The sequence below is a fragment of the Rattus norvegicus genome, chromosome 19 (genome assembly GCF_021556685.1).
Source record: "Rattus norvegicus strain SHRSP/BbbUtx chromosome 19, alternate assembly SHRSP_T2T, whole genome shotgun sequence".
Classification (NCBI taxonomy): Eukaryota; Metazoa; Chordata; class Mammalia; order Rodentia; family Muridae; genus Rattus; species Rattus norvegicus.
In genome coordinates this window covers 51,981,188-52,002,532 of record NC_141552.1, presented here as the reverse complement: position 1 = coordinate 52,002,532, position 21,345 = coordinate 51,981,188, and the positions used below count along the sequence as shown (strand labels likewise).

The 21,345-nt window shown below is 49.9% G+C and overlaps 1 protein-coding gene across 4 annotated transcripts in view; it reads right to left on the bottom strand.

The window, feature by feature from the left end:
• Window positions 1-1,271: 1,271 nt before the first annotated feature.
• The window catches only part of Zfhx3 (zinc finger homeobox 3), a 255,000-nt gene continuing 234,926 nt past the window's right edge, over window positions 1,272-21,345 (bottom strand). For all 4 annotated transcript variants that reach the window (XM_087594610.1, XM_087594612.1, XM_087594611.1 and 1 more), the window contains 3 exon segments: window positions 17,984-18,086; window positions 11,438-16,903; window positions 1,272-7,389 (listed from right to left, as the gene is read on the bottom strand). In XM_087594610.1, coding sequence (XP_087450736.1) covers window positions 5,660-7,389; window positions 11,438-16,903; window positions 17,984-18,086 — 7,299 coding nt within the window. In that variant the 3' untranslated portion in view covers window positions 1,272-5,659.

Here is a 21,345-nt window from a genome sequence, read left to right as displayed (position 1 = left end):
GGAGAGAGAGAGAGGGGAGAAGACTGAACACTTCTGGCTTTTATGGTTTCTAATCCAGCGCTCCCAATTTTCTGAGTAAAGTTTTACCTGCAGAAAGAATTTGCAGTCTATGCAGAACAGAGTTCATCTCAAACAACCCAACCTCCCCAGCTGTAGCATTGGACAGCAGGGATGGCCTTGGCTCTTAGCGACTTTTATCGTACTCCGTGGTTCTCACGGGTCGAGGAGACAGGAGTGACACAGCTGTGCAACCATCTGCTTTCTTCAGCAACCCCGAAAAGTCCAGTGCCTGGGGACAGAGCTGGATTTCATCAGGGACAGTGACAGTGTTTGTCACAGAGCTTTGAGCCCTGGCCATAGATGCAGCTTTCTTCTCTGCGTCCAAGCACTGCTTGTGAAGTGGCAGACTGAGATTTTGAGTTAATAGGGTCCCTGCTGCCTCTCGAATGTTGCTGCATGAAGCAAGGTTGGGGCGGGGGGGGGGGGGGGGGAGAAGACAGCAGCTGTCTGAGGCAACAGAAGAGAGCTCCTTAGCTTAACACCCTGCAAGAAAAGGTCCCTGCTGGCCACGGGCTGATTCTGCAGCCCTGCAATGACATAGCCAGTTTGCATTAGCACCCAAATTCAGCTGCTAGATTTCTCTAAATTATTTATTAGCCATGGCTAATAAATTAGAGATGAATTAAAGGCCTTTGGGCTCTCTCATGGATATGATCCTCATTAATGAATCTCAAGCATTCTACTGTAAAGCGGAAGGCTTCCACGGGGGCTTCTGTCATGTCTTGATCCCTTGCATGGAGGGATAGCCTATATTTGGGTATCACTGCTACAAATCCTCTTACTAGAAGCTGAGACAAGCCCTTTACTAGGACGAGTAAGCTATTTGGTCACCTAATTCCCTTCCTTCTGTCATAAACACCAGATTCAGTGCCACTTCAGAACCTACCTCTCTCCTGACCACCAGCAAAATGTCTTCGCTTCAGGTTTGCAGCTGGAATCTCAGATTTCCATGGGAATGTTTGAAGTAACAACCACTGGGGCTCTCTGAGGCATCAGGCTTACTCTGGGCTAGTCTTCTGGCCCAAACACACACCAGTATAAAGACACCAAAGAGCACTTGTGGCCTTGTGCACCTCCCCATTCCCCTTTGGATACATAACTTTGGCACACACAGCCTTAAGAGATAGATGGAATTTACACTTCCCCGGCCCTGGGCATCTCTTTCACGTATGCTCCCATACATGCGCAGAAATCTGGTAACAGACAAGGTCTTTTGCTCATATTTTTTTTTAATGTATCACAATGAGCAGGAAACATACTTGATGAAATATTTTCAAAGGAGTATATTCAATTACCATCTACAATCAACTTAACTATGACAACAAAGTTTTTGTGACAAATTTCTTTTTCAGTTTGAGAGTCCCTTGCGGTTCGGTTAGTCTCCATGTATTTTGGTACAGTTCGAGATCAGCATTGTTACAGTAACAAAAAAGCTAACAAGACTACATTATAGAAAAACACCAAGAACATCATTTTTGGTTTCACTTGCTCTATTTTTTTTGTTTTTGTTTTTTTTTTTTGTTTTTGTTTGTTTTTTTGTTTTTTTATGTTGTTGTTTTTTTTGTTTTTGTTTTTGTTTTTTTTTTTTGTACATTGCAAAGGCTGTTCATATACCTCTTTACCTCAGGGTCACGTTCATTTATGCTTTCTTTCCTACCCAAACTTGCCCCCCTCCCCCCCCAAAGAAAGTAAACAAAACAAAAAACTAGTCAAAGCTTTGTTTCACAGTGGGCAGTACCTCAGCGCCAACCAACCAACTCAGTTTTATGCTTCTATTTAAAATGTTTTACTTTAATTTATTATTTAAAAAAAAATATATGTCCATGAACATCAAGTGCACTGGCTTGGGTCACTGCCTCTCTCCTGCAACTTCCTGCCATGCCTGATAAACTCAGGTTTCAACACGTGCCGCCCGTTTTACTTTCCTTTCAATTGTGTAAAACTTTGGCCACATTCATCTTTTTAAATAGCTTTTAATTAAAAACAAAACTTCCTAGATGCATTAAGTGTGTGAATGAGTGTGAGTGTGTGTGTGTTCCTTAAGTTTCTTTAGGGAGGGATAAAGGACGCATGAAATAACTCCAATTCTGACAGGTATCTTGGTGCTGTGTGTCTAATAGTGTCTGGCACCGAGCCACATCATGAAGGAACTAAGGGGGCAAAATTCGCCCAATAACTTAAAAAAAGGAAGAAAAAAAAAAGAAGAAGAAGAAGTGCCAATAGAAGTCACGAACTAGTTTTAAAGGTGAGTTGAGATGGTCCACTCAACGACTCACTCCGACAGCAGGCAGGAGTAAACTCCCCGGGTGAGATCTGTCTACACAACTGAGCACTGTAGTTAACCAATGCCTTGTGAACTGCTACCGATCACAGCCACTTGTCTGCCTTCTGGTTTTCACCATCACTGACTGCTTCGCTATTTCTGGGTTAGTGCTGAGAGTTTCTTCTTTGATGAACATGTAGGTGGGTTGGTGGTGCGGCTACAGAGGAATGCGTTCGTGAACCCACTTCCGGGTTGAACCAATCCCACACCTCCTTTGAGGAATACTGACGGGTAGAAGCATGCTTGGCCATTCTACCCAACCTTACCGTATTGTTGCCAAAACACACTCACAGGTCAAGGCATGGCACAGTGAAACACTGACAGTCACTGCCTCACAGAGGGAGGATGATTGTAGCTCAAAATAGAACAAAACCATTGGGGAAGGGCTGGCAGTTACAAAGAAACTTGAGGTTGGGGGGCAGGGAGGGTAGAATTTGCACTATTACCAAGCGATATCATTTTAAACGACAGTTTTCAGAGAAGACCTAGCAGAATTTGACAGGTAAAGCTAGTGTTAAATTGTTAATTGGTATCACACAGAGAACCCAAAACAAACATTTTTCTTCTATAGATACAGACACAGTAACATACAACAGTTAAATGGCAAAAAATATATATATATATATTTCATAGAGTTACAAACAAGATAAAATAATGGAAAACAAAAAAGCTGTACAACTTTAAAATTTAAAAGTGTTCATCTCAAAACACAGGGAGAAATACAAGAATTCTTGTTAAAAGGAAATAGGTATTTAAAACAGTAAGTGTTCTGTGTACTTGTTTTGACACCTTATGCTACAACTGGATACTGATATGAATAGTTAAGATGGTATTCTTTTAGTATTTCTACTTTTAAAAAATTAAAAAGGAATTTGCACTGTGCATCAGCCTAGTTAGAAATATGTACAACAGTTCAGGACCTACTCTTCAACTAAAAACAAATTCATAAAAATAGTCCCGGCTAAAAAAAGAAAAAAAAAAAAACAAAAGAAAAATGAAAAAAAATTTCATATCTTGGAATGCTCCAGTCTTTTGCAAAGTCGATGAATGGCTTCAGCACTGGGGGAGAAGCCCAGAAGGTGGCCAACGGAACCTGGATTCACAGTCTTCAAAGTTCCCTTTGAAACATAAGGAAGAGAGGGAGGGAAGAGGAGGAGGACTTCACACCTTGGGGGCAAGGGAGATTGTATCTGTTGGTGTTTGGCTATGAAAGTGAGGCAACAAAGCATCTATTTGTCTTCGAAACTTAGGTTTTAGCAGCACGAAGTTCTCCTTTCAAAGTTCAGACTTTTTTAAAGATGACCAGGGGGTGTGTGTTGAAGTGTGTTGTCACAGGACTTCGAACATTAACACAAGCACGTGCCTCGTGCACACGCTTCCTTTTCTGTTTTCCGGACATTGCTATCTGTCTTGTTGGCTGCACTCTGGATCACTCGCCGCTCAGACTGCCTAACAGAAAGACAAAACTTTGAAGTAAAAAAAAAAAAAAATGTGTCTTTTGGTATCTGGAATTGTCATTAACAACTGCCTCTCTGCTTGCAGAAGAAGCACGTAAGAACCTGGGAACTGTTTTGTGTTACTCTTTCTTTTATTAAACTAAGTCTTGTTTGTTTAAATCAGAAACAAATTCTCAAGTAACTAGAACCCTTTCCCCTTTTTCCTGCATCAGCAGTGAAAGGGTATGTCTTTGGATTTTTTTTTTAAAGCATGAAATTTCTTTTTTTTTTTTTTCTGAGAGAGGAAAGAAAAGACACAAACAAAATAAAATAAAATAAAATCAAAACCAAATTAATAGCCAAAAACGTCTTAGAAAGAAAAAGCACACAGCCCCAATTACACAAACTGAAACAAATGTTTTAGTTCAAGAAAAGAATACTTGAAGTGTTCACAGACCAAGGAGAGAGAGAGAGAGAGAGAGAGAGAGAGAGAGAGAGAGAGAGAGAGAGAGAGAGAGGGAGGGAGGCAGGCACAAAGAAAACGAAGGATAAATAAAAAATAAATGCTCAGGGCTATCTCAGGTAACTAGAATTAAATGTCTTTCAAAAGTCTCAACTCCCCAACAAAAATAATCTGTGAGAATCCTGACAATCCCTAGAATCCTCTGAAATCCTTTCTTTAGGTTTATAAAATAATTCTGCAGCCACCCTTCAAGAAATGAAGGGGACCACTTTAAGTGGGAAATTAGAGGATGGAAATTGGGGGGAAGAGAGACAAAGTTGAATTAAGGGACAAAGGGAAGAGAAGCTGGGGTGAAGTAACAGACTGCAATCTATCCACTAAGGATGAACAAGACAACATCAAATGAGGAGCTGTCGCTGGACCACACAAAAGCTAATGTACAAAGGGTTTCAGTCTACCATACTGCTTCAGCTCGTCTCCCATGAAGCAATCTACTCAACACCAAAAATGGTCATACCTACCATAAATACAGAAAGTCAGTTTTTAAAACTTGTCTTCTTTTTTTAAGCTACAAGTCCTCAACACTCTTTGTGTGTGGGTTTTTTTTTTCCTCTTCTGAAAGTGGGAGTGCTTAACTTTTCCCCTTGAAATTGGCTTCAGCAGAAAAGCTATTCTTAAAAATCCCCAGAAAACTAAAGCAGTTCACATTGTTTCTCTTGAATACTTTCTGCCCATTTTTTTTTTAAATTAACAAAATAAAACAAAACAAAATCTTTTTCTGGAACGAAAGAAAAAAAAAAACATAAAACAATGATTCTGAAAACAGAACGAAGTGTGACCGATTGACCTGAGAATAAAAAGACATTACATTTCTTCTTTTCTTTTAGCAAGCCATTGGTATCTGAATGCTAAGATAGCAAGAAATTTAAAACTGTAACAAGGTGGAGTGCTTTCCCATACAGTGCATGCCGGGCTCCTCTGTGCTATCAAGGTGGGGCAGTTCTCAAAAGGGGCAAATATACAAGGGGTTTAAGCTCCAACAATAGGCAGGCCCTGCGGACTTCAGTTTCCAAGACCAATAGTACCTTTAAAAGGACACAATTTAACAGGGTTAGGGTTTGTTTTTATTTTTAATATTAAAAGAAAAAAAAAAGACAAGAATGTAAAATCACCGGCATAGATAGGTATATGGGAAAACAACCCACGCTTTTTCTTTTTTTTTTTTCCTTTTTTTGTTTTTGTTTTTTGTGTTTTTGTTTGTTTTTTGTTTTTTTGGTTAGAAGCTTTGGAATTGCAGTTAGTCTATTTTTGAAATTGGTTTGTTATTAATCTTTTTTTCTTTATTTAAATTCATTTGTAATTGTTCATCTTCAAAGCTTACAATCTGAAGGTGTCCGTTCCTACACTGGTCAGACCACTGTCCTTGGGGCAGCTGGGGTCTTTGGGACCCTCCACCGGGCTCGCCGGTCCGTCGGACTTTTGGCTGAGATCCGTGTCAGACTCCTCCGAATAGTCGTCTGTTGGCATCGAGGGCTGAACCCCTGAGGTGCTGCATGAACTTGAGGTAACCGTTGAAGATGAGGAGAGAGGAGGAAAAGAAGGGGGCTTCGCGGCCGAAGCCCGGGAGCCCACTGGCGGCCAAGACTTCCTGGAGGCGTGGGGGGAAGCGGACGAGGACGGGGCGGCCGACGGGGGAGGGGGGCTGTCGTTTGAGTGAGCGGCAGACTGCGAGGTAGATGCGGTGCTAGGATCGGGGAAGCAGGCAGAGTGAGGTAATAAACTAGGGTGCTCTTTGGCGTTTCTTGCTGCTCTCGTGATTGTTCTGTGTTTGTGCAAGGCCGACTCGAGATGCTGACTCAGCGCTTCCTCCCCGCAGAGCGCGCTCTCGCACGCCAGGCAGTGGTACGAGCCGCCACCGCCGCCGCCGCCGCTGCCGCCACCACCACCACCGCCACCGCTGCCGGTGGGGACATGAAGCACCATCTCTTGCAGGTTCACCACAGACTGGCCGAAGAAGCAGAGGGACTTCAGGTGGCTCCTCGCCGCCTCCTCGTCGCCGAAGCCCGCCTGGCACTTGCGGCAGACCAACTTGTACTGCACCTTTGGAACAATGAAGGGGTCACAGAGGGAGTCCGCACTTGCACTTTTGCTTTCTGCTTCTGGCTCTTCGGGGGGTTTCGGCAGGAGGGGGGACACCTCACGGGGGACGTTTTTCTGCTCTTCTGGTTTGGGGGATTCTTTGGCAGGGTCTTTGTCTGGGGAAGCAGGCCCCTGGGGGACTGGGGTTTGGCTTGCTTTGGGCTGCTGCTGCTGCTGCTGCTGCTGTTGCTGCTGCTGCTGCACTTTTTGTTGCTGCTGCTGCTGTTGCTGTAGTTGCCGCTGTTGCTGCTGCTGTTGTTGTTGCTGCTGCTGCTGCTGCTGCTGAATGGCCTCCTGCAGACTCTGCTGGTATTGCTGGTACTGCTGCAGTAGTGAGCCCGGAGACAACCCCATCAGGGCCTGCGACAGGGCAGGGCTGTAGGGGAACAGGCCTTCCATGCCGTACATCGGCTGCAGGTACCCGCTCTGCAGGGCGCCAGGGATCTGGGGGGCGTAATAAGGAGAAAAGCCCGGTACGAAGTAAGGAAGGAACTGGCTCGTGAGCAATGCTGTGGGGTCTGAAGTCAAGGCCGCCTGCAGGGCCTGCAGCTGAGCAGGGTCCACCGTGTACTCCATGGCGGGCAGCGGGGCTGAGATGGTGGCTGTAGCCGCTGTAGGGGCCTCTCCTTTCTCCTTCTTGGGGACAGGTGGGGGTTCCCCTTTCCCTTTGTGTGCCTTCTCCTTCTCCTTTCCTTTCTCACCATCTTTGTCCTTCCGTTGCTGTGGTAGGGGAAGCTGTGGCGTGGGTATCTGCTGGGCTGCTGGCGGCGGCGGCGGCTGCACCTGTGGCTGCGGCTGCTGGGGTTGTGGGGGTTGCTGAGGGGCCATTGCCATGGTGGCTTGTGCTGGGGTCGGGGAGCTCAGTGAGGCTGAGGACGGTTTATTTGGTAATCCAGATGTGGGGAGGCCGGGGGAAGGTACCGTTGTGCTGGGCAGACCCATCAGGTTCGGTTTAGGAGACGTTAAAGCTAAAAGGAATGGAGACAGAAGGAGAAATCACAGGTCAGTCTAGGGGTGAGTGAACCAGCAAGCCAAGGTGTTACACCCATGCCTTCGGCGCGGTCACAGATGTCGGAACCCAACGTGTCCTCTCCAAGCCAGTGTCGCCAACAGACAGATATACACCCTGCCATGCTCAGGATTAGTTGGCCAAGTACTTTTGAATCAAGACCCAGACCTGGGTCAGCTTCCATTTGTGCCTCTTTAGAAAACCTTACGGCATCTCCCCGCGCAGTGTCAACACTCGCTATCTCACCCTTGCCTTGCCGAGTATTTCCAGGTACCAGCACAGACTGGCTTCTAGCACCTGCGACTTGCGCACGTAAACCGAAGCCATCGTCAAAGTGCCATGGAACAAGAGTGACCACTGGATAATGCCTAAGCCAGAACCCTAGATAGGGCCCCAAGGCCGCACGAACACACACAACAGCTTCTACCCGAGTTATCATCCTGACCACGGTGGCTGAGTGGACGCTTCAGTAGGGTGGAGAGAAGATGAATGAGAAGGTGGAGGAAGAGTCTGGAAAGAAAGAGGCTAACTCATTCAGGGAAAATTGCTCCAGCGCCTTGGGTCAGCTCCTGTGTAGGAGTTAAGTCTGTGGAGTAAGAATACCACATCCTCTAGCCTCTGTAAACAACACACAATGGGGCCTATGGGGTCGTAGACGCTCAGGGTGATGATGCCCTCAGATCTCAGGGTATCTGAGCCTATCTCCTAGCCCCTACTCTAATTTTGCTTCTCGGTGATCAGGCTGTAGGATGGGGACCATACAATGTATAGTCCTATCTACCTTGCTCAGCCCTAATCTACAGGCAAAAAGTTTACCCACCCCAGGGCCCAAGAGCCTCTTGTCTTCAGAGCTGTGTCCCACAGGACTAGGTCCCAGAGTCATGGGACTGAGTATCTGTGGTGGTTTGAATATGCGTGGCTATAAGAAGGAGTGGCCTTGGTGGAGTAGGTGTGGCCTTACTGGAGGAAGTGCATCACTGTGGGGGTGGGCTTTGAGAGCATCTTTCTAGCTGCCTGAAGATGCCAGACTTCTCACTGCATTGGCTCCTTCTCCAGCATTGTGTCTGCCTGGATGCTGCCAAGCCATGATGATAATGAACGGAACCTCTGAACCTGTAAGCCAGCCCCAATTAAATGTTGTCCTTACAAGAGTTGCTCTGGTCATGGCGTCTCTCCTCAGCAGCGGAAACCCTGAGTAAGAAGTATTGCTGCAGACGGAGGGAACACGGAGCTCAAGCTGGGGTAAGGCAAGTCTGCTGGGGAGGAGCAGAGCTCACTGGATAATTTAAGATGGTGAAAAGAGGCTGCACCAGAGAACTCAGACCTTGGAACACCTCTGCATCTGCTCCCAGAAACCTGGAGTGGAGGTTGCCTAGAATGGCACTGCCCTCATGGGGTGAGGGATTGGGAGGGGCAAAACCACAACACTCTGAAGCCCAGAGTTGGATGAAGACTGCCGGCTTGCATGATACAATGTAGCAGAAACTCCATGTTAAAGAAAGCAAGCAACATGGCTGCTGCACGTGGCCAGTCCCGGGAAAGCCACTGAAGGCAAGCATCCTATTTCCTTCATGTACACTAGGCACTAGTGAAGAAGATGTGACTGGCTGCTGAGAAGAGTGCAAAGGCTTGCTGGCAAAACTGGCACACATGAGGCCGAGCTGGAATTATAAAGTCTGAGTTTAGGGCATGACTTTCTATGTGCTGGGAAGCAGTAGGCCTGCCAAGGAGGAACGCCTGTGGCTTCGCCCATGGCTTCATGCTTTCAAGAGAAAGATTCGGGAACCGTGCGCTGGGCAGGGCAGCTCAATGCACTAACGTTGACTTTCTGATCTGTAAGATCAGAACTGGGCCAGCTTCTTCATCCCCTCCTGAAACTCAGTTCCTCTGGAGTCAGACTGACTGTGTGCGGGTTGCGGCTGACACACATCAGACGTGTGACCTCTGGTTCACTTGGGAGACTTCTTAGAACCTCAGCCTTCTCTAGTACAAGATTGCTGGCATGAACGGAACGGCCAGGTGGAGAGAACTTAGCACTGGGCCCTGGTGCATAGACACAGCTCCCTTTCCTTCCACCCCCAATGCACTGGTTCTATGAGCTACAGTAGTTAAAGTGCTTGGTAACGGGCACATCAGGCTGTCCTGATGACGAAGAGCCCAGCTCTCTATCCCTAGTCCACCCTAAGTGGCCAGAACCTGGGCAGCACATATGCCTGCTGACCGACTGCTCGTATCGGATGTGGTGAAAAGACAAACAAAGCTGGAGGCCTGGCTCCGACCCTAGCTTGCTGAGCGATCTTGATCTCTCTGGGTCCTGGCTTTCTCTAAGGGGATACAGATACTTGGATTATACTTTTAACAATTTTATTGTCACTGTGTGTGTGTGTGTGTGTGTGTGTGTGTGTGTGTGTGTGTGTGGTGACCATGTGCTATAGTGGGTAAGGCTGAAAGACATCTTGTGGGAATGAGTTTTGGCCTGCACTGCTGAGGCAGATTCTCTCTTAGGTCTGCCCACCTACACCCAGGTTAGCTGGCCCAAAATCTACATCAATCTCCTGCTTCAACTTCTCGTCTAGAATCCTGGGATTACAGATCTGTGCCAGTGCGTTGGCATTTTTATGTGGGCTCTGAAGGTTGAAATCGGGTCATCAGGTTCGTGTGTCAAGTGCTTTTACCCAGCGAGCCATCTTGCTGGTCCCGAGTCTCATATTTTTACATCATCGTATGGTAGGCCTTCCCACCAATGCTCTGGGCGGCAAGGATAATTCAATGTCTGACCACTTTCCTTGATTTGTTTTTCTGGCTTCAGTCTGTGCCAGTACTCATGCAAAAACCTTTGTCTCAGTGCTTTCTTTTCTGGTCCCTTTGGTAAGAAACGGAGAGCAGTTAAACACCACTAAACATTACTATGTTAATTTAACTAGCATTGCTCTGGGAGGGTTAGGGTTCGGAGAGACAAGGCTAAAGTGTGAAGAGCTGGTGCTAGTCAGGGGACTTTGTAGAGGGGACTTGCTAGTGTGTGCCTAACCCGTAACAGGAGGCTGGAGAGGAAGGTCCAGTTTGAGGAGGACGGCTGGATCCCAGAGAAGATGGGCAAAGACAGTGAGAAGCAAGGAAGGGATGGCTGCCGGGAGGACTGTAAGAGCCCCAGCTTTGAGAGACCAAACAAGAAGAAAACGTGTGTGATTCCAGACGTGTGAGGGTGGGAGTCCCTGGAGTGTACGGTTAGTTGCTTGTCCAAAAGAGTTGGTGTGTTCACGTCCAAACTAACCACATTACCCAGCACAAGATTCCTGGTGATTTCAAACAGAAATTCTCCATAGAAACTGTCACTGCTCTGAACAGAAGAGAACCCGTGGAGGAAGCCTCCTGGGGCACGCAACATCGCAACATCGCAGGATCGGCTTCCTGCTCTCAAAAAGGTGGGCGGAATTCCAGACGTGAGGGCAAAGGTTAGATTTCAATTCTCTCCAGCCAGCTGGCTGCTTTGGGGTTCCAATACAGACATAGCTGGGGAATCCCACTGTCTCCCATTCGTACCAATTACATAGGTGGGATCGGGTGACCAAGAGGTTTGACATTCCCTGGAAATGCCTATGTCGGGTGATTCTTAATAACAGACATCACCAACGTGATGTCAGGACATACTCAGAAGTAGGTACTTCCCCTGCATGGTGGTGTCCACGGGGCCAGGCATGTCCTGGCACTGGGGGGTAACTGGCTGCATGGGAATTGCAACCTTGTTGCTTTTCTAGGTGACCAAAGTGGCTAGCTTCCTACTTGCCTCTGGGAGGCAACAGAAGCTTCAAGCCGGAGAGAGACAAGGTGCAGTGTGAGGGGCTAGTGTGCCTGCTCGGAGTGCTGGTAACCACATTTAAAAAAAAAAAAAACAAAAAACAAAAAACAAAAAACAACAACAACAACAAAACAAAACAAAACAAAACAAAAAAAAAAAAACCCCGAGCTTCTACTGAACTCTGAAAGCCATCACCTGCAGCAGGACCCACCTGTGTTGGATGGGGTGAAGCCTGGCAAAGAGGGGCTGTTGAGGCCGGGGAGCAACACGGGAGGAATGCCCTGGAGCGCTGGATACGTGGTGGGGAGGTTAAGAGCCTGAAGAGGAGCGTTGTCAAACATCCCTTGCTGTTGGGCTGCCAGTCCAAGGACCTCATTAGCCTTCTTAATCCGATCCAGCTCTTGCTGAGCCATCAACTGACGTACAGTGGCTGGGTCAAAATATTCTTTCTCCTTGTCCAGCTGGCTTCCAATGGTGTCCTTAACTTTGGAGATATGCTGTTGGGAAAAGATATGGTCACGTACAGACAGCCTCGCGCTGTACTTGATACCACACAAAGTGCACTCTGTTTTGGGTCCCTCGTAACTCGTTTGGTTTATACCAAAATGCTTGGCCATGCTTAGCTTGGACTTCTTTTCTTTCGCCCGGGCATTCTGGAACCAGACCTGAACAACTCTCTTTGGCAGTCCAATATCATTGCCTAGAACCTCACACTCTAGCATGGTGGGCGTCCTGTAGTCATTAAAGCATGACTTGAGGACCTTCAGCTGCAGATTGGTCATCTGAGTGCGAAACCGTTTCTGCCCAGGTCGATCCCCGCTGTCACCGGATTTGCCCGCGGACCCGCTTGCCCCGGGGCTTGGGGAGCAGGGGTCCGCGAGGCTCGAGGTCTCACTGTAGTCCACGGTACCTTCGTTGTCGTACTCCTTGCTATAAAAGCTCGGGGCTGGGCTGACCAGACCAGACGACAGCCGGTCTTCATACTCGGACATCGCCATCATGGCTGCTTTGGTCAACCCCTCGTTCGGTGCAGAAGATTTGGTTTCGGTCGCTATCCCCGTGGCGCTGTCGTTGTCGGCGTTGCCCTCGTCCCCCGTTGTGGTGTCTGTGATTGCAGTGTTGACGGAGGAACAGTCGTCATTGTCCAGCTTGGTTTGGTCAAAGTTCAGGTTAACCGAGGACATGGAGGGGCTTTCAAAGTCTTCGAGCCCTTCCACCTTGATGGAGGAAGGGCTGAGAAGAGTTCTGGGGGACAGCTCCATGGTTTTGCTCACAGGCGAGAGCGGCACGCCCTGACCGTCACTCCCGCTCGGGGGTAGGTGTGAAAAGCTAGTTCCGTCAAAAATGTCTCCCTTCATCTGGAGTCCCCCGTCACAGTCTAAGAGCATGGCAGACAGAGTCAGGTTGTAGCCGGCTCTCTTGGCTTCATGCCAGTGCCGAGACCGGATATGAGCCTCGAGGGCTGTCTTGGCCTTGAAGAGCGCCCTGCAAAAAGGGCATCTCCTGTGGGCCTGCGCCGGGCCCACGGCCCGGAACTGACCTTTCCTTTCCCGAGCTCGGGTGTTCTGAAACCACACCTGCACCACGCGCTTCTTCAAGCCCACCTCGTGCGCGATGTGATCCAGCATCTTTCGAGTCGGGTTCGAGTCCAGCAGGTACTTCTGGTAGAGAATCTCCAGCTGTTCTGGGGTAATGGTCGTCCTCAAACGCTTGTCCCTCTGCGGCTCTTCTCCTCCCGTCCCACTGCTGTCGTTCTCGCCAGGGCTGGCGCCGCTGGCCTTTTCCTCCAGCTTCCTCTTGAGCGTGTTCATCGTGGAGGTGGGCGTGGACGGAGAAGTGGCTGAGCTCGCTGGGATCTGAGGGATGGCCCCCGAGAGCAGCTGGCTGGCCAGGAGTGGGTTACTGGGATCAAACAGCATGAAAGGCATATCCAACGACCTGTCCAAAAACTGGGGGTGGATGAACTGGTTCTGGGCGCTCAGGAAGTGAAGCTGCTGGTGCTCCTGCCAGTGCTCGAAGGACGGGAACGCCAGCTTGCACTGGTCACACTGGTAGGGGATTAGCTGAGGAGGTAGGTTTGCCAGCTGTTGAGGGGTTGACGTGTGGAGGGGCTTGAGGGGCAGGTGCGAGAGCTGAGAGGGACTGGGGCTTGACTGGGGGAGGGGGCACTGCGGAGGGGGCGCCTGTGGAGGAGGCTGCGGTAAGGAAGGGGCAGCCAGCTGTGGGAGCTTGGGCTGGGGTGCGTTTGTCTTCTGCTCCGCCTGCTCTTGCTGCTGCACCTCTGGCTTTGGCTGTCCTTGCTTCTCTTGGGTTTGGTTTGGCTGTACACTGGGAGGGTCGGCCTGCTTTGGCTTCTCGTCGCTGGCCTCTGCTTTCGAGTTGAAGGTGGCTAGTTCGTCAGTCTCCGCCGTGAGCTGCAAGAACGCGGAGGGCGCAGTACTGGCCGATGATGGTGCTGGGGTGCTGTAGGCCTGTGAGGGCATAGGGGTGCTGCAAGAGGAGCTGGTAGGGGTGAGGATCTCCATTGCATCCATGGAGTCCTCGTTCTGGCTGTCATCCTGCCCTTCCTCATCCTCATCCTTGTAGCACAGCTTCTTCTGGTGTTTGATGAGGTCAAAGATGCGCTGAAACACGAGGCTGCACTTCTTGCACTGGTAATTCAGGTTGCTCGTGCGAATGTACCTATCGTTGGTGAGCTCACGCCGCTCTCCGTCTTTGCCCTCTCCCTGATTCTCATAGTTCTTCCTGGCCTTCTGTCTGGCGTTTTGAAACCACACCACTATGACACGGGTTGGAAGGTTCAATAAGTTAGAAAGCTGCTCGAATTCATCGTCCTTTGGATAAGCGTTGGCGTCAAAGAAGTCCTGCAGGACTCGGAGCTGGTAGTCCGTGAACCTTGTTCTCGAGGACCGCTTGCTTCCCCAGTACTCCTGCTTCTGGGGTTCTGGGGAAGGGGGCCGGGAGTCGATCTTGAGCTCCTCCAGACTCGTGATGGGAGGGTTGCTGAAGTTGTATGGGGAGTCCTTGTTCCGCTGCCGCTCCTTGAACAAGGTATTTCTGAACCAGTGCTTGATCACTTTCTGGGGCAGGCCCGACTTGTCCGCCATCTCTTTGATCTGCTCCTCACTGGGGGAGTTGTTAATGTCGAAGTACTGCCGGAGCACTCGGAGCTGGTCATCTGTGATCCTGGTGCGAGGCCTCTTGTTCTGTTGCTGGAGCAGGGTGGGGTTGAGCTGGTGTTGGTACAGCTGGGCCAGATCTGCAGGCAGCGGCTCCACAGGGCCGAGCTGAGGGGGCAGCTGAGCTGGCAGAGTCTGCAGCGGCATCGTCTGCATCATCAGTGGCGAGAAGATGGGCAGCTCCATCGGCATGGAGAGCTGGGTGAGAGGCACGGAGGGCTGGGCGGGGGCGATGGTAGGCGACGTGATGGGCGGAGCCGACGCGGGGATGGCTGGTGTGGAAGCTGGCTGGGGGGGCGCCGCCGGAAGCGGGGGTGGGGGAGGGGGTGGGGGAGGTGGGGGTGGCTCCGGGGTCTGGGGCCTCAGTGGGTACAGTTTATCGTAGTGCTCTCTGTACTGCTTGGCAAACCTCTCCAGCTGTTTGAAGGGGAAGTAGTTCTGATGCACGTGCTCTTGATGGCTCTTTAGAATCAAGATGTTGGAGAAGAGCTTGCCGCAGGAGTCACACTCGAGCTTCTCCAGGCTTTCGCTGCCTTGCTCCGCCTTCCCGTTCTTCTTCTGTGCCTTCTGCTTGTTCTCATTGTACTGAATGACCAGCTCAAAGCCAAAGTTCTCCAGCAAGGCCTTGGTAGCGTTCCCCCTGGCATCCGAAGCGATGCGTGGAGGAAGCATAGAGCCCTCAGAACCACCCCCTGGTGCCAACTCTTTCTTCTCTTTGGCCTTCAAGGCATCTGGCAGTGATTCCTTTGGTCCTGGGTTACCCTCTGCCCCCTCCGGCCCTTCCCTCTCTCGTTGGCTTTCCTTATCCTTTTCTTTGATGACCACTTTGTTTTTCTTTTCCGGGTGCTGGCTTGGCTGAAGGAGAGCTGAGTGACTCTGGGAAAGAGAGAGCTGACTCTGTTGTTGTTGCTGCTGCTGCTGCTGCTGCAGTATCTGTGGGTGGCTCTGCTGTGGGATCTGGATCTGAGCCTTCAGGTCTTCCAGCAGGCCTGGGCCTGACCCCGTCAGTGTCAGTGCCCCGCTGGTCACAGGCAAGCTCACCTCAGGGTTGAGCTGGAACTCTGCACTGGGGATGTAAAAGGGGAAGAGTAGATGATGCTGCTGCTGCAGTTGGAGCAAGGTCTCGGTGGTCATGGGAAAGTGAGGAAGGAGCGTGGGGTTGAACAGCTGAGACTGGATCAGGGCGGCCTGCTGCTGCAGCTCCTGCTGCAGGTGTGCCTGGACTTGAGCCTGTGCCTGGGCAAGTGTCTGGGCCTGCTGCTGTTGCTGCTGCTGCTGCTGTTGCTGCTGCTGCTGCCTGGATGCAATCATATCCGCTAACTTCTTCCGGTTGGTCTCCTTGGGCTCTGAGGGGGAAGAGATGTTGGCACTGATGGGATTCCCCAGAGGAGGCAGCACCACGCTCTCGGGGGGCACCTGGCTCAGTGCATTTACGCTCGGAGCCATGGTGGCACTGCTTGGGTTGGCGGCGGTAAAGGTGTTGTTCGCTCCACTGCTGCCCACGGGACTCGGGGTAGAGGAGCTGAGGGACACCCCAGCACTGTTGCCAGTCCCGTTGCTGCTCCCACTTGCAGCTTCCAGCTTGGCTGCCCGGGCCTTGGTCTGGTGCAACACAGACCTCATGTGGATCTCCAGGGTGGAGCTCTGGCTGTACGCCACGTTGCAAGTGTTACACTTGAACGGCTTGTTGTCCGGGCTGCTGGTGGGCTCCGGTTGGCCGGTTGCCGACTCCTGAAGGGCTCTCTTTAGCTTGTGCAGGTGCGAGACAGAGTTGTAGTGCACCAGCAGGATGTTCTTTTGAGTGAAGGATTCCTTGCAGACGGTACACTTGTAAGGGCGGGAAGGATCCAGAAACTTCTCCATGGTGAAGTTGGGGCCTTTCCTGAAAGGCAGAGCTCGCTTTGGCTCTGAGCCTGAGTCCTCCTGTACTGACCCAGAGTCGCTGCCTGTCGGGCTCTGCTTGTCTTCTAGGTCGCTCTCTTCCTCCTTGTCTTCCTCAACAATGATGGTGTGGTCTTCAGCCAGGGTGGGGTCTCCCATCGCCAAGAGGTCCCCGTTGGCTAGAAGCCCCCCATAAAGCTGCTGGATGTCAGCCTCACTCAACTCCAGGTGACTAGTCTCGAGGTGTTTTTTTAGAGCCTGGAAAGTCCGGAAACTGCGCTGACAGAGGCAGCACATGGTGGCGGCTCTGATCACGTGGTACTGCGAGTGGAGCTGCAGCTTTTCAATGGTCTTGAAAGCCAGGCTGCACTGGTTGCAACGGTACTTATACACGTGGCGGTCCGACACGGGCAGCTGAGGCCGCTTGGCGTGCACCTCGTTGAAGTGGGTCTGCAGAGTGGCGGAGGTTTTGAAGACCTGGTTGCACCCCTTCTTCCAGCAGAGGAAGCCCGAGTCTTCTCTCATGCAACTGGGGTCAGCAGAAGAGGGCTTGAGGTCCCCGCTGTGCTCCATGATTGCAGAGGGCAAGGTGTTCTTCCCCAGGTCCTCCGAAGTTTCTGTAAAAAAAAAAAAACCAAACCAAAGCAAACACATCAAGCCCAGAGATAAAGAAGGCTTTGTTTCCAGGGTAGCACCCAGAGCCCAGCTCTGTCCACAGGGCCAGTGGAATACGCCCATCAGCCAGATGGACGGAAGAAGGCCATACATAGGTCCAGTTCAGAACAGGCTCGTGTCACAGCATAGACCTAACGGTCTTCAAAACAGTATTTAATTCTGAAGCCTCAGTCTCTCCAAAGGTGGTCTGAGGGTTACCCGTCCTAATGGCGCCCTTTATGCTGACTTTGTGGTTATAAAAATTTAAGCACATCAGACTTTGTTGTCAGGGACATCCGCACTAATGCTGTCCCAAGTTGTGAGGAAGTTCTACATTTCGGGATTCTTACGAGCATTTAGTTTCATGTTTAATGTGACATGCCCACCCCCACCCCCACCCCCACCCCCACCGCCCTTTGCTTTGACATCCCTGTTTCTCCGACCCAGGTCTTTGTTCATGCTAGCAGGAGAGTTAATAAATTACTAAGCTACATTACTTTTTTTTTTTTCTTTTAAAAGTTCATCATATCCATAAACACCGTGGCGCTTTCCAGGTCATCTGTCTACTTCTGATGGAGACTCCTCCCCAGGAAGAAGGCTGGGCACTAGCAGTGTGGGCCTTCGATGTCTGTAAGGGTGCGTTGAAGGCTTAGGAGAGCTACGAACCTAAGAGGCATTCCACGACCACAGTAGAATTGTCTGTGACGAAACGGCCCTTGCAAATGTTATGTTTAAACAAGGTGATTCCAGAAGCATCTGAGAGTTCTGGGCAGAGGTAGCGAGAGAGACAACTAGACAATCTTACCACTTTTGAATGGCATGTCTCTAGCAGCCTAGGCCCTGACTGAGCGCGCCAGGGGGGCATACGTGAACAAACGGACTACAGGACACTTCCTGAGACTTAAAGGCCACGGGCTTTGGCGATGGAACCCATCAGTCCCAGTCTCTCAGGATATATTAAAGAATCTCTCAGCCCTCGTGCCCTATGAAAAATTTGACCATGAATCCATCTTGTTCCGGTTTGGAGGAACTAAGACACTGACCAGGTTGCTTTCCCGCCTCTTCCAAATTGGGGTTCCCGTCCCGGTCCGGAGCAGCTGCGGGGAGGAACATACTGCTAGGCATCACCATCTCGGGAGCGGTCACCTGAGGGGACAGAGGCAGAGAAAACAACAGGGGTCAGGCCGAGGGGGAAACAGACGCAAAATTCGAAAGGTTTAAAATGTATTTAATAAGCAGAATTAGCCTTCGCCAGTGTAAAAGCGGGAGGTGTCGCTTTGCATAGCTCAGTGAAGATTCGTGTTTATTAGACAAAGCTCACATCAGTCAAAAGTGTTTCTACGGTTACATTCTGGACATAATTAGCAGTGCACACTTGAAGAATAATCTTATTATTAATATTTTTCTTTTATGCAGGATTTTGACTTTGATCACTGACAATGTTTTGTCATGGGCTGTGAAACTTCTTGTGCAGCCAATTAGGTAGATAAGTTGAAAGGCCCACCTTAAGCCGCCGCAAACATAATAAGGGCCCTAATTAAATCATACCTAGTAAAGTACGTGGTAATCTTGAAGCAGGGAGCATTGTAGCACTGTTTTCAAAATGTATTCAGGCGAGGAGAGGAGGAAGGACAGGGTAAGAGGCAGAGAGGAGAACAAAGGGAGGCTGAGGACAGGCATACACTGGCAGATTTTCCAGGAAACAACACTGTGTAACCCTTTACAAGCTGACATCAAGCACGAACAAGCAGGTTTGGTAACTCACGTCAAGTCAGAGTTCTTGTCTAGAGCCTTTCCTGCACGAGGCTCAGAGCATCAGAGGGAACATGTGCCCAGCATCCCAGCAATCCAGCTACTTCTGCACAGCGTTCGACAACAGGGCCCCATCCCTGACCCTGAGACTGGGCTGTTAGCCCCTAATGGAGTATTTCCATAATTAGCCCTGAGATCTAAGCAGCTACATTTTAGGTCAGATCCTCAGACTTTCCCCTCCGCCTCCCTGCTGTGTGGCCAGAAGCTAGACCCTATCACAGGCTCTCCCGTACGTGTGACAGTGGCAGGCGACTGCAGCCTGCAGTATCCAGGGTGGAGAATAAGGGCTCCATCTGAAGAACAGCCCCGGTAAGGACCAAGTACAACTCACAGTGGTTACATCCTTAAAAATCAAACAGTTCTCCCTATCCCGGCAAGTGCCAGCTGCCCACAGCTCCTCAGTCTGCAGTGGGACCTGCAGATGACCTACCTCATCAGGGAGGGCTCCTGTTAACTAAGACATAGGTGCCGTTGGAGGGCAAGATGGGGCGCAGACATGATCGTGTCTCATTGTATACACCTGTGACATTCTGGAAACTAAAGGGGCGGGGGTCGGGGGTTGGGGGAAGGGCGCCAATCTCCCTTTGCTTGAGGCAGGAAATTTTGGCAGCGACAACAATTTCAGATGAATCAGAAACTGTCTTTAACGGACAACTGCTGCAGAGGTAGCTTGGTGCCCAGCCCCACCTGGAGGCCCTGCTGGACCAATCAGATGAAACTTCGCTGCAAGACTAATTTCTCTTAGAGTTTTGTTCAAACTCAATATTTTAAAAATATCTTCAAGATTGTGAGATCCTAGCCTCTCTCGGACAGCTGCTGGCATTCAACAAGCAGGGGAAGCCCAAACAACTGTGGCCCCTAACCAAGAAGAAGAGTTCGTATTTAGGTTCTCGATGGGTATTTTTTTCAGGTCTGGAAGCCAACGGGCACAAATCTGAAGCAAGAGGCACTCAGGCACCAAAGGGAAGGGTGTGGAGAGGAGAAGGCCCACCGCGCTAGGCAGAGCAGGTGTGTGACAGGAGAATGGGAAAGGCATGTGCCTGCCCCCAGACGGCTGCGCCACTGCACAGAGCCTGCCACCGCTGCTGAATTGTCCAGAACGGAGTGGAGAGTGCCAAACTCATTCTGTCTATTTTCTTTCTAATAGAAAGCATTTCTGACCAGTGTGGCTGGGGACTCCAGCGGGAATCCAAGAAGTGAAAGGTCACCGATTAATTTATAGTCTTCAGCCGAGGGAGAGCACGAGGTTGGGGGTGAGAGTGGGAGAAAGAGAAGGAAAATAAAAAGGGCCCCCCACACACACCTTTTCTCTCAACTGTAGCTGCAGGATCAGTCCTTTTTTTGGGATCTTTAGGAATTATGAAAAATGAATCATGAGAAATAAAAAAAAAAAGCCCTACCCTACGGAGTAAAAAAGAATAAAATTATCTCTCACCTCAGCCGCGCATCATTATAGAAAACCGTGGGCTTTTTCTAAGCGTTACAGTAAGGCAGACATCGCCTCCAACAGACTCAGTACGACGGATCAGTAATTGTTTTCATACACTTTAATTAGAAAAACTCAGATGGCTATGAATAATAATGGAAAAGAGAGACTTTTGCACTTGAAAGGTTGAAGTCAATCAAGTGTGAATGACGGCAAAAAAAGGGGAGGAAAAAAAAAAAAGACACCAATTCATCAGCCCTCTGTTGTCTCGCTGCGACTTTAATCATAATTCCTGATTGGGATTCAAGAAGGCAGTAAGCAGTGGCTCTTTGTCTGCCTTCGCCTTCCATCAATTAACTCTCCCCGAAATATAATCATCAGCCTCACGAGCTCCTCTGCATCTTAATCTCTGAGCCCGGAACTCCTGCCCCGTGTGTGTAAGGAAGGACTTCTATCTGTGTGCTCCTGCCCCAGCTATACTATATCCGGGAGAGCGGGGAGAGTTGGCGTGAGAGATTTAATAGGCAAGAAATCCCCAGAAGGCAAAGAGGAGGATCCCCGAAGGGAACTAAGGGTCTAGGAAACCTAGTGGGGGTCTGTGTGTGCATATGTCTGCACCAAGGTTGACAGGGAAGCCGCCTTACTGTGTAGACCTACCAGTGGGGTCTCTGTCAGTTCCCAGATGCTAACAGCTCTCGGGTGAGCCCTGCTCAGTGAAGAGGGAAGGGGTGGGGGGTTTACAAAGGCTCCTTCTGTGCTTGCCTTGTCTTGCCTTGGTTTCCAAACTTATACTTGGTTCCTGTGTGGAAGGGTCAGGAGTGTCATGGCCACAGTGTCCAGTGAGTCCAGTGCATCCAGTCAACTGCTCTGGGTAAAGATCTCAAAAGGCCTTCCCTCCCAGCAAACACATCAAAGCACAGGGTGGAGAGAGGGTCAAACCATGACTAGGTTATAGCCATTCTAAGTATGCCCAAACCTCTGATATCCTCAAAGAACTGAACCCTACCACTGACTTTTCTGCAGGTAACACGTAAACATAGCCTAGCTTGCTCTCCGCCACTCCTTCTTCTCCTCAGATGCTTGCCCTCCAGGCCTACCCACCCCCAACTATGGCCAGTATACAATCAGCTTACATACCTACACACATAAGAACTGACTTTTCTGATG